This window comes from Ambystoma mexicanum, chromosome 5p (assembly GCF_040938575.1).
Source record: "Ambystoma mexicanum isolate Mex_15411 chromosome 5p, UKY_AmexF1_1, whole genome shotgun sequence".
Lineage (NCBI taxonomy): Eukaryota > Metazoa > Chordata > Amphibia > Caudata > Ambystomatidae > Ambystoma > Ambystoma mexicanum.
Window position 1 is genome coordinate 1,152,827,360 of NC_090930.1, and position 13,039 is coordinate 1,152,840,398.

At 45.6% G+C, this 13,039-nt stretch overlaps 1 protein-coding gene across 1 annotated transcript in view; it reads left to right on the forward strand.

Annotated features, from left to right (window-relative positions):
- GPLD1 (glycosylphosphatidylinositol specific phospholipase D1) overlaps positions 1-13,039 on the forward strand; it is a 701,308-nt gene that overhangs the window by 88,661 nt on the left and 599,608 nt on the right. Inside the window, exon 3 of the mRNA XM_069613627.1 lies at positions 7,612-7,690. Within this exon, the coding sequence (XP_069469728.1) occupies positions 7,612-7,690 (79 nt within the window). The remainder of the gene's footprint in view (positions 1-7,611; positions 7,691-13,039) is intronic.

Sequence of the window (13,039 nt, forward strand, 5' to 3'; positions counted from 1 at the left end):
AATACGGACGGAAATCCGTGCATGCGAACAATGTTTTCGAGGAACTCCTTGGCCTGGATTGAAGCTGAAGGTAATCCCTTTAAAGGAATAAAGTGGGCCATCTTGGAAAAAAGATCCACAATAACTAGAATGGTGTTAAATCCATTGCATGGGGGTAGATCAGTAATAAAGTCTAACGATAAGGTGTGCCATGGTGTAGGCGGAATGTCTAAAGGTTGTAAGAGTCCAGCTGGTTTTTTCTTTTCACTTTTGTTTTGGGCGCAAATGCCACAAGACATCACAAATGATTTAATATCCTTTCGCCAGGTGGGCCACCAGAATTGTCTTTTAATTTTAGCTTCAATTTTTACAATACCTGGGTGCCCCTTTATTAGGGTATCATGATAACGGGAAATGACTAGCTCTTGTAGTTCCTTGTGTGGCAGAAATAGCCGCCCCTGGTAATAAGGCAGATCATTGGTGACAGAGTAGTCCGGGCCTTTCTTTACCCTGTCCTGCAGGGCTGTAGGATCAAAGAGTTGCTGGATCTTTACCTGAATGTCTTCTAGTGTCTGTAGAGTAGTCATGCGAAAAATCCTTTGTTCGGAAATTATAGGTACTGGTTCTGGGTTCACTTCTGCCTCTCCCATCCCTATCCGGGATAAGGCGTCTGCCTTACAATTCTTACAACCTGGTCGATAGGTTATCACGAAATCGAACTCGGCAAAGAACAATGCCCATCAGAGTTGTTGTGACGATTGGGCCTTGGCTGTCTTTAAATACTGTAAGTTCCGGTGATCGGTGATCACAGTAATGGTATGCCTGGCACCGAAAAGATAGTGCCACCAAGCCTTGAAGGCAGATTTAATGGCTAATAACTCCTTGTTGGTAACCGCATAGTTTAACTCGGGTGCCGACAACTTTCTGGACCAAAATGCTAATGGGTGAAGCTGGCCAGTTTCAGGGTCCTTTTGAGACAGGACAGCACCCATGGCTAGACTGGATGCATCAGTTTCCACTATGTATGGAAGTTCAGGGCGCGGGTGCTTTAATACAGGTGCAGACGTGAATTTCGCTTTCAGCTCTTGAAAGGCATTTTCAGCTTCTTCAGTCCACATAAAGCGTTTATTTTTTCGCAAGAGTGCTGTGATGGGATGTACAACATGTGAAAAATCTGGGATGAATCTGCGGTAGAAATTTCAAAGCCGAGCATGCTTTGTACTCCTTTAACTGAACTTGGTGATGGCCACTTAAGGATTGCGTCCACCTTTCGTGAGTCCATTCGGACTCCCTTTGGGGTCAGGATAAACCCAAGGAATTCAACTTCTGTGGCATGAAAAACGCATTTTTCCAGCTTTGCATATAGTTTGTGCTGGCGCAATTTCTCAAGGACTGCTCGGACGTGCTTCACATGGTCAGATTCTGAAGAGAAGTATACTAGAATATCATCGATGTATACGACAACACAAACGTCAATGAGTTCACGAAGGACATCGTTCATGAAGTATTGGAAGGCTGCTGGAGCATTGCACAACCCGAAAGGCATCACCTGGTATTCGAATAACCCATACTTAGTGCGGAAAGCAGTCTTCCATTCGTCGCCCTCTTTTACACGTACCAGATGGTATGCCCCCCGGAGATCTAATTTTGTGTATATGCAAGCGTCCTTCACTTGGTCTAGTAGTTCAGGGATCAGAGGCAATGGGTATCGGTTCTTAACAGTTATCTGGTTCAATGCGCGGTAGTCTATGCACGTTCTGAGGACACCTTCCTTTTTGGGCACGAAGAACAAAGCTGAACATGCAGGGGATTTGGATGGGCGAATAAAGCCATTGGCAAGGTACTGGTCTAAGTATTGTCGTAGGTGAAGGTTCTCTGGTTCCGTAAGGGCATAGATCCTGCTACAAGGGGGTTGTGCACCGGGTATGAGATCGATTTGACAATCGTACGATCTGTGAGGAGGTAAGGTGTTTGCCTGTTCTTTTTGGAAGACATCCTGAAATTCTTGGTATTCAGGAGGTAGTTGCATGACTGCTGTGGTTACTGTGGCCAGGCCTGCGTTCAGATTTTTTTTTTTTGGGTAACAGGTTTGTGCACAATCCGGGAAGGTTATTCTCTTCTCTCGCCAATCAATACAAGGATTATGTGTTTCCAACCAAGGTATCTCCAGTATTATTTGGAACTGTGGAGCTTTGATTAGATCAAACACAATAGTCTCTTGATGCCCATCCTGGCCCAATAGTGTCATCTCTGCGGTGAAATGAGTTACAGGCCCAGAGGCAATTTCAGTTCCATAGACTGTGGTGATGACATCTGAGGTGGTTTTTCGGCAGAGAGGTAGATTCATCCTGGAAGCCAATTCGTAGTCCACATAGTTTCCTATGGCCCCGCTATCAATGTATGCCCTTACTGCGTGCATACACGATGGCTGCCCTGAATCTATGAGGACCATTGGTATGATGAAATGCAAGGTCTGAGTAGCCTTCTTCAAGCTCGGCAAGGGGATCTCTACGTTTGTCGGTGTGGTTGTTTCCCGAGTCTGACTCCATATGGCTTTTATCAGCAGTTCCTACCACCTTCATGGGTGGTTTTACAGGGCAATCCCGTAGAAAATGCCCAGAAGTTCCACAATATAGACACAATTGCATTTGCCATCTTCTTTCTCTTTCCTTCTGGGTTAAGGGTCCTTTAAACCCTCCAATTTGCATGGGTTCTGAAGCATCTGCTCCTTTGGGGTTAGCGTGGGTTTTGACCAACGCCCGATTCCCAAACTTGGCTCGATCAGCCTTTCTGTTCTGAAGTCTGTGACCTAACTGGACCACTAAGTCTATATATTCAGCGCAGTCTTGAGGTGGGTTCACGACTTGAGCCAAGACATCCTTGAGTTCTCCTCAAAGCCCTCGATGAAATAACGTGATTCGTTTTACCTCAGGCCATCCAGTTTCCACTATCAACCTATTGAAGCTTGCGATGTAGGATAGAAGGTCCTGGTTACCCTGTGGTAGAGCCAATAGTTCATTATCCAGGGCCTGTCCTTGGGAGTGCCGGGCAAATAGTCTTTCCATGCTCGTTTGAAAGCCCTGAAAATCCCGAAGAATTGGGTCATCCTGAGTAACAAGTGGAATTGACCAATCAGCTGCACTGCCGCTGAGATATGACAATACAAAGGCTACCTTGGCTTGATCGTTTGGGAAGGCTCCAGGTCTGCATAAAAAGTGCAAGCGGCATTGGTTCATAAACACGGCGAACCTTTTGGGATCTCCGGCAAAGCGTTCGGGTGGAGCTAATGGAATATTTCCTGGTAGGTTTATTTGCACAGGGTTATTTGATAACACAGGAGCTGGATTTCCCCCGGAACCAGGTAGGGGTGCTTGTCCAGCCTGGCTTTGCAATAGTTGTCTAGCAAGGTCATCACTTTGCTCCTTTGACAAAATCAGTTCTCTCCTAAGAGCATTGGTTTCTTGGTGGGCGGAATGCACTTCAGCCCTCAGTTCCCCTAGTAATTGGGCCAATTGGTCAGTTTCTGAGGTATCCATAACGCCCGGGTGGGAATTTGTAGGTAGGCTTCGCGTTCTGTTACCCTCACCTGGCTCCCATAGAGGCGTCGATCTGAACTGGACAGCTGTGGTCTCCACCAATGTGACGTGTAGGGCCGAGATGACAGACTGGACTGGTGGACCTAACTTCGTTTGCTTGGCCCGTAGGAATATTCTTCTGCAAATAGCGAAAGGGAATTAACCACCTGTGGAGTTGAGCGTAAATTCCCCCACCCCCGCTGTTCTCCCCACTGATCACCTTTGATGTCCCCTCTTATAGTGTCACCTCATGGTTTGAAAACATGAGCTCTCCATCCTGCATTGAGCGCAGGGGCGTGTAGATAACCAGTTGCTTCACTGGCTCGAAGGAATTGGTGAGTTCCAGAACAATATTGACTCTGAGATTCCCGGCAAGACGCCGTAAGTATGTAGTTCGTAAGAGTTCAAATACCTGACTTTCACTCTTGTACGATTCCTTGCAGGTTGCAGCTTGACCCTAGTGAAGAGTTCCTCGTGGCAACCGGTAATATTCTGGTAAGGATTTGTATTATCCTACAGGGTTCGATAAAATAATGTCAATATGTAACCTGTTGCTCTCTCCCTGATTCAGGCACTGATAGAAAGTATGAAGTCTCTGGGAATAATACCTCCGGTGGTAAAATCAGGTAAGTCTATTGTGGTGAGGAGGGTTCCCCTTGTTAGTCCCTTGTTTCACCTTGCTGTCCTTTTGTTTCCCCGTAGGGGCCGGGGTTCGGCGAAGATGCAGTGGAAGCTGCGCCGAGCCGTGAAGAGGAATAGTACCCCCGGTGGTAAAATCAGGTAAGTCTATGGGGGTTAAATAATATTCCACTGTGTATTCCCTTGGCTCACCTTGCTGTTCTTGTCTTCTCCTTAGGTGCCGGAGTGCAGCGGTAACATGCAGGAGGATGCAGTGGAATGTGAAGATGCTGCGAAGGCCGGTGAGTTCAGCGCGGCGCTGCAGCAGGCGAGGCGACGCGCATGAAATAACTTCTTTCTTCCAGCTCGAAGGCGCGATGGATCGGGAATTCAGGTAAGGATCAAAGGTATTGCTCTTGTTCTAACCTTTTCTCCTTCTTTCTCCCTTTTTCTAGGAGCTCCAAACTCGAGGCGGGCGTGGCAGAAGGCTGGATGCAGACTTGCAGGCACGGTGAGCGTTACGCTGCTGGATGCAGAATAACACGAAGCGTGTGCTGTTCTTCGGGCGTGGTTTAAATAGCCTCCAAAGTAGTCCCAGGTAAGTATTCCTCCGCAGCCCCACCCGAGTAAAAAAATAGTCCCTAGGTAACGTAGTCCCTTCCAAGCCTCTTTTGGCTTGGAGCTCTTGCAGCATGGTCTGCATCAGGTAAGCTTGCAGCATGGTCCGCATCAGGTAAGTTTAAATCTATGAGCCTTGCGCCATAGGCGCCAGGACTGCACCCAAATAGCCCCTAGCATGGGTTGTTGGGTTTGCTTGGGATAACTTGATGCCTGCTTCCGGGGTTGCTGGACTTGATCTGGGTCCCCGGGGGTAGGCATCATGACACAGTGCCACTGGATCAGGAATCCAGGATGGAGCTGGAATGGTGGTTAAAGTATATGGACGCCTGAAATGGGCGTGACATTTTCGGAGACAAACCGGATTTGATTATAGAATCCGATGCCAGCCGGCTAGGATGGGGCGCAAGGTGCGGAGACCTACAGACAGGGGGGAAGTGGAGCGAAGAGGAACTCCAATTACACATAAATTGCCTAGAGTTACTAGCCGGGTCCTTTGCGATCAGAGCCTTCACGAAAGAGAAGATGAGATTGTGTGTCCTACTAAAGATGGACAACATATCAGCAGTACGATATATTAACCACTTAGGAGGTACCAAATCCAGGATGCTAGCCGAGCTAGCGAAGGACTTTTGGCACTTCTGCCTGCAATCAGGGAAATCGGTCACAGCGGAGTACCTCCCTGGGGCGCTGAACGCAATAGCAGATTGGAACTCTCACTACCTGTCGGACTCCAACGATTGGAAGCTGGATCCAGCAGTGTTTCAGAGGCTGGCCGAGAGATGGGGTCCGCTACATATAGACCTCTTCGCATCCCGGTTGAACGCTCGGACAACGGAGTATTTCAGCTGGAGACTAGACCCGGGAGCTCGAGGGACAGATGCGTTCCTGCAAGAATGAAACGCAAGGCCACACGACGCGTTTCCCCCATTCATGATGCTGAGCAGAGTTCTAGCGAAGTGTCGGAGGCAGAAGGCGGAGTTGCTAGTTGTAGCCCCATTCTGGAAGGCCCAAGTGTGGTTCCCGACTCTTATGGAGCTGACAGTGGATTACCCGAGAATACTCCCGGAAGGAGAGCACCTTCTCATGGACCCAGTTGGGTTGTATCATCCTCTGAGAGTGAGAGGGACACTTCCGCTCATCGCGTGCAGGATATCAGGAGACGCTGGGCGTTGCCAGGCATTTTGTCTCAGGCTGCTCAGCTCATCGCAGAATCCTGGGCTCCGTCCCCGAGAAGGAGCTACAACGCGGCTTGGGCTAAGTGGACTAGCTGGTGCAGAGGGAGAGGTGTTCATCCCATTTCTGCGCCAGTAGTGATGATTTTGAATTTTCTAGCACAGCTTTTACAATGTGGTAAAGCATTCCGTACCATAGGAGTGTACAGGTCCGCCATTTCCGCAGGGCACCTGCCAATCGAAGGAGTACCTGCGGGGGAGCACCCAGCAGTGATCAGGCTCATCCGAGGAGCCAAATTTAAAGCACCTCCAGAACCTCGATATAAGACAGTCTGGGATGTACTAATAGTTCTTAAGCTTCTGGAGAGCTGGCCCGGGAACAAATATTTACCCTGAAACAATTGTCGGGGAAGTTAGAAATGCTTTTGTGCTTAGTCTCTTGTAAACACGTGTCAGACGTGAGAGCTCTAGAAGTAGACAGGAAGTCATTTGGACCAGAGGGTGTAACGTTTACAATAGTGAAGAGAACTAAGACTGGGACGTCTTCTGTCCACTACCCATATTTTCAGAATAAACCTAAATGGTGGTGGCAAGCTGCATCAGAGAATATGAGAACAGGACCGCTGAAAACAGAGCTGCAAATACTACAGAATTGCTTATTGCGCATAGGAAGCCTTTCAACAGTGTTTCCACAGCTACCACAGCCAGATGGGTTAAAGAAGTCATGCATGCAGCAGGGATAGATGTGGGAAAGTATGGAGCACATTCTGTACGTGGGGCTATGGCATCTAAAGCCTTTAAGACAGGTGTATCCCTTAGAGATATTATGTTAACAGCAGACTGGTCGAATGATCGAACTTTTAAAGAATTTTATTTCGAGCCGACCAAGAGTTTAGCGGTCGCTGTGTTGGGAAGCTTTGAACAAGCATAATGCTCGCCTCCAGTCTTGTCATAGAATGAAGATTACCCCTGCTAACTGCGCAGGGAGTATTAATTCTATTAAAGACTAGGAGGCGAGCATTAAATTCCCACCCAAGCTACGTATTGCACAGGATGTTGGATTATTGCATGTGATAAGAACGTGATGAAATTGTCAATACATGGACACCACCCTGATTTCTCTGCTTTTTATTATTCCTAGGAGAGGAGCAGAAGAACAATTGAAGTAGGAGACTAGCAGAGGTAGTCATCTGCAGTCGAGGAAGTTCGACATTCAGTTTGGAGTGGTTCATGTCTTTGCCAGTTGCAGGACTTTGTGTGGATTTCTCAGGGTAACTTTTTCAAAGCGAGTAAAAGAGAGGAGGAGTTCAGGGACAGGAAGTGGTCATAGCTGAGCATGGAGTGGATGGACTACAGAGACTATGGGGATTGTAGTTCCATAAGATGAAAAGTCTGTTCAGACATTTTTCAGTGTTTATGGTTTTTGAGTTTTGTTGAAACTGCTGAAGAGTAGTAAATTAAAGAAGTTGAAGCATAATGCTCGCCTCCTCGTCTTTAATAGAATTAATACTCCCTGCGCAGTTAGCGGGGGGTAATCTACATTATAAAATGTTCATGTTGCACCTGATTGATGGAAATTCGCAAGGAAAGGGCATTATAAGTTAAGAGTTCTTTGATCCTTACTTCTGTTTTTCACTGTCCTACAGCTGCTGCTAAAACACCAAGATGCCTACCAGGCTGGAAGTGTATATCCCGATGCGTTCTACCCCGGCATCTGTAAAGAAGGTAAGAGTGGCTCGAAATAGGAAATTATAATACAGGATCATGTTTTATGTTTGCCATCCAAGGGGTTTTAAAGACCAACAGAATGTCACGGGAGCATGTATATAAGGGTGGATGGGGATGGCTGGCAATTGAAAAGATGTAATATTTAGTACGCAAAATGCCTGGCATTAACGGTGGTCGTCAGTTCACAAAAAGGCCAGGGGTAGTGGAAGTGGTGACACACATTGATGACATCACATGAAGTGATGCTGCATGCCCTCTGGTAACACAAGTACATAAATTCCTTTTGCACAAGAACACAGGCAGCCTCAGGCATATTTTAGCCTTCTTGGGCGCCATCAATGATGGGCACTAGTCACAGCAAGCTCGGGACCCACGTCATTGAAGAGGTCAAATGAGACTTAAACAAGTGTGGGGTTGCTTGTGGTGTGCAGATGGGATGTGGCGCATCAGTTTACCCTGTGCCACCCATTATATGGAGGGACAAAGCCTGATTTGATTATGGGTCTTTCCCTATTTGTAATGGCATGTGACAGGTTGAAAAGCGATGATTTCGAGGGTTGACTAGAGCAATGCCAGTGTTTTTTTTATTTCACACAAAATCTTCTAATCATCACTCTTCAGTGTTGCTGGATTTCATACTGTGCCCCATGTCGATTCATCTTGATTTTAAGCACTGTAATTATACCTGTTATTATTTCTCAATTTAATTATACTGTTGGGTCTTAGCCCTTATATGGACCCAAAAGGGGAATGGGAACTTACGGCTGTCCCGCTAGTATTGATCCATCACTAATAGTGCCGGACCGAGTAGCAGCAACGCTATTTGCGCTGGCGGTACCCTGGCAATATTACCCCTGGGATACCGCCAGACTCCTGATGAGGCCCACTGAGCTTATCAACTTGGATAGAGGAAGGGCTAATTCGGACCTGCCGTGCATCAAACTTGTGAAATAAAGGCGGAACACATGTAAGAGCCAGTGCTTAGCTTGTTGAGTTTACCACAATGCCAGACTTAAGATGCAGCGTCGCATATCTAAAAAGGCCTGTCTTTAGCTCCCTCTACAAGTTAAAGACTCAGTGGAGCTGCCTTTTACACTCTCTCAACTTCAATCGCCAGACGTACTACCCTGACAGAAACATCTACATCTACATCTGTTTCAAACTCCTTCCAGCTGTTGCTGCTCATGGAACCACACCACTTTGTTGTATCCACTTTGTTGTATCCCGTCGAGCCAGCTGAATCTGTCACTGGCAATGCTTGGACTCAACGAAAACATCCGGTGTAGTCAAGCAGCAAAGAGCTTATCCCTGCAGGAAGCCAGCTTGCTACCCAATAAAATGCACAAGGCAGCCAGGTGGCCTCCTCAGGTTATGGACTGAGGTGGGGAAGCCCTCAAGGGGTAGAAAAGCCTCAGTTGCTGGCTGAAGGAATATCTAATGCAGGTCAGACCCTGACATGGTTGCCAGACATTTGGTCGAAAAAATTTGGTCGACTGGACAAATGGTCGAACCAATATGGTCGAAAGCCAAATGGTCGAATTTTTTTTTTTTATTTTCACACCTTTTTTTTGGGGGGGGGTCCCCCCAACCACCTTTTTTTTCTAAAAAACCCTTTTTTTCCCTAAACGAAAACCAAAAAAATACATATATAAATAAAATAAAAAATTCGACCATTTGGTTTTCGACCAATTTACAGTCGACCACTTGTCTGGACAGCCCCTGACATACTAAGGAACGCTGGAACGTCTTGAAGTTTTTTCTGTTGAGGCTAACCAAGACTAGGAGAAGGGTGTATAAATAAACTGAAATGTAGGGAACAAACGGGAACCACAAATAACAGTTATATGGGGGCAGGGCAGAGAAAGGCAGGAAGGAGGTGCCAGGCTGGAAGGAACTCAAAGAATAGAGAATCGAGGATTCGGATTACACGTTTCACTGTAGGGAACCTTGAAGTGGTGTTCCAAATCATTCCCTTCTGCTCATTATGCATGCTCCATATTCCACTTGTGTACCGCCATCATGATAGGTCACATGGGGGCTGCAATGACCAAAAAGCAACTAGGCCGTGCTGAAGTGCTTCCCTGTGAAGGAGTCACAGCACCACAGAGTGCCCCTGATACCACAGCACCATGACAGAATCTCTGATGTCCTTGCAGCAAGGCCCCTTCGAGAATTCGAGCTGCACTGACTCCCCATTGCCTGTCTGTCCAAAGCTCCTTCAAGTGTTGTGCTACCAGAGGGGGAGCCAGGAGTAGCAGATGCTGTACCGCAAAGGTAGTAGTGCAGCACAAAATTCGGGGCCACCCTTGCGTGCCATGCTAGGTACCCACCCCGCCCCAAGCTGGGCAACAAATGAAGTGTTGCGCCGCTCTCCAGGCCAGCCTAGACTACCATACTTGCGCAATACACACGATGATCCTGCTGCTGCAGGGATCGCCACACACTGCGCTAGGAAAAAGATACGAATATGTGTTTAATGCATTATACAGCACACTTTGAGAAAAAATTGGCTAAAAAGCCAGAGCGTTTGCAATTGTTTTTTAGGGCAACACCAATGCAAGCAAATCACCAACAGTGCACAGGAACATTAATGCTTCAATTAATTTAATGCGTTGCTATTAAAAATGCCATGTCACAATGAAAACATGTCCAACTGGCTGCACAATATAGACCAGTCTAGGCACGTAATAAACATATTACAGTAAAACATGCAATGCCACATTAAGACATACCTAGACTGGTAGCACCAAAATGCCAGTCGAAGCAATAACACTTATCATGGTTTATTTTATCACAGATGCCAAGAAAATATGCAATGCCATAGTAAGAAACATTTAGGCTGGCTGCACCAAAATGCCAGTCCAGCCAGGTAATAACACTTAGCAGGGTGGCTTTATCAGAGATGCTGAGTAAAAAAAATGTCAAGCCACAGTAAGAAATGACTAGACTGGCTGGACCAATATGTCAATCTAGCCATTAATAAAACATTTCATGCCTGCTTAGCCTGGACATGGATGCCCATTATGATTTAGCGCACAACACCTGCACGCCCATACACAGCCCCTCTCCCTCTCACCCCCAACCTCCAAAATCAGCTCCTTGGCCCAGAGTTACCTCCACGTCCCCGTACTTACATATGAGGCACTTGGACGAGGATGAGTGGGACTAGGAGTAATGAAGATTACAGGTAAGTAAGCCAGACATTACCTCCAGGTCCCTCTACCTTATCCCAGCATTTGCGTATGAGGCAAAGTGCCTCATACGCAAGTACTAGGACGATGAAGAGTAGGGCTAGGAGTAATGAAGATTACCAGTAAGTAATCCAGGCATTAAACACAAGTACACACACACACATTCACACACCACTAACAATACACATGCACACCCAGCCACCCATACATTTATATGTGCATCTTTTGACTAGGAATTTGACAGGATGGCTGTTCGCCAACTGGACCTGGCAGCTTTTCTTGATCTTGTAGAAGGGAGGAAGGGAAACGGATGAAGATGAACAAGGCCATTACTGTAGATTGGCACATGGACGTCATTATTGACCTCTCAGACAATCAGAATGTCCGTAATGCAGTCAATCTCTGCTGGCATCAACGGATGATAGTTTTTAAACGCCCATACTGTTGCCAGGAGCGTTTTTGTTTTCATTTAACTTATTTTCAGCAGGTGATAATGTCTTACTTGCATAGGAAATTATCTTATTAACCTTGTCATACAAGAACCACAGTTAACCAACAGGTGTTAGAAAATCTGATTCCAGGAAAAACAGCTTGTTTTTCATGGTATACGACAAGTAAGGAGCTTGGGGCAGACTTCTTTTGAGTTGTTTCACAGCCTCTGTTTGATAGCCCCCCCACTCACACTTCACCCCTGCATTTAATAGATAGACTGAGAGCTCTGAGATCTCGGCATAATTCTCTTCAAATTCATGACTGTAGTCTCTCATCCTAGGCGATTTCGTAAATCATGTAGATTTCTAGGGTTTTTCAGCTTCAGTAAGACCTCAATCTTTTTTTCTGAGGATGAAGGCTCTCTGCTCTGATCCTGTGATCTAGAAGGTTTACTGTGCTTCTGCACAATTGTGCTTTCTGGAGATATCATTTTGCATTTGCAATTCTTAATTGTGTCTGCACATGGCGGATCTCCTCCAAGTATTCTTCCATAATTTTTCTTTTTATTAATTGGGCATCGATATAGGCCAAGTTCTCTCTTTCTGCCTTGTCAAGCATGTAGGAATATATTTAATTAATTCCCTCTATTCATGTATGCAATAGGCCTACAAGCACCCAAAGGCAAAGGCGAATTTGTATTGGTGTTCACGGACTACCGAGACAGTCCAATATCCATGTATCAAATCGCGAGCTAAGTATTTTTTAGAAGCTTGGATCTGGGTAAATCCCTGATGAATGAAAGGAAGAGTACACTTTGACCTGTATAATCTCTTATTCAATTCCTTTAGGTCTGCACAGAGTTTCCATTCTCTATTGGGTTTTCATATTCCTAGTACTTGTTATTACAGCGTGTATGGTATGGACAATGATGTTACGGGATTCCAAATGTTTGATAATTTCTGTGTGTAATCCCATGGATGCGAGAGGCAAACTGTAATGTCTTGGAAATGCAGGTGCCATGTAAATGTAGAGATGTGTGTTATCAGTTGTAGGAATCAACAGAAAAACATTTCTGAAAATCCAGAAACACCTGCCTCAATTGTCGTCTTTGTCCACCTGTCTATGAGGCATCAGCCAGACTGATCTGTTCTTCGACTATCTGACAGAAACATGTGACTATGTTTGGAGTGAAAATGTCCTTAATATCGAGGTAGTAACTGGTAAGAAATAACACCATTTAATTTTCTAAAGAACCACAGGTAACATTCTCCACTCCAAAGGGGCACAGGGAGTATACCATGAAATTCGCTCCTTGTTGAGTTGCTGGTCTGATATCATCAGTATTGAGATAATCTTCAGGTATTTAACCTATGATAGGATTTGCTGCGTCCATTGAAACATGTTTAGAATAGACCAACATTCCAATACAGATGTCTTGAGACACAATTAAAGTTGGGGACTTTTATTGTCGATCTGTATCCTAATGGTATCATCTTTGAAATCTACTAATGGAATCGGATTTAGAGAAAGTCCATGTTGTTGAAGAATACTTTCTAAATTTGCAAAAGCTTAACTATTAGACAAGGTCTGTTCTTTTCTGATGTGTATCTGCAAGGTATATTGCTGATTTTTCCAGAAAAAATAACTTAATTTATTTGGAATTCAGAAGCATAATGCAGCAATTGATATGATCAAAATGCTTCCTCGAGATCATTGGAATCCA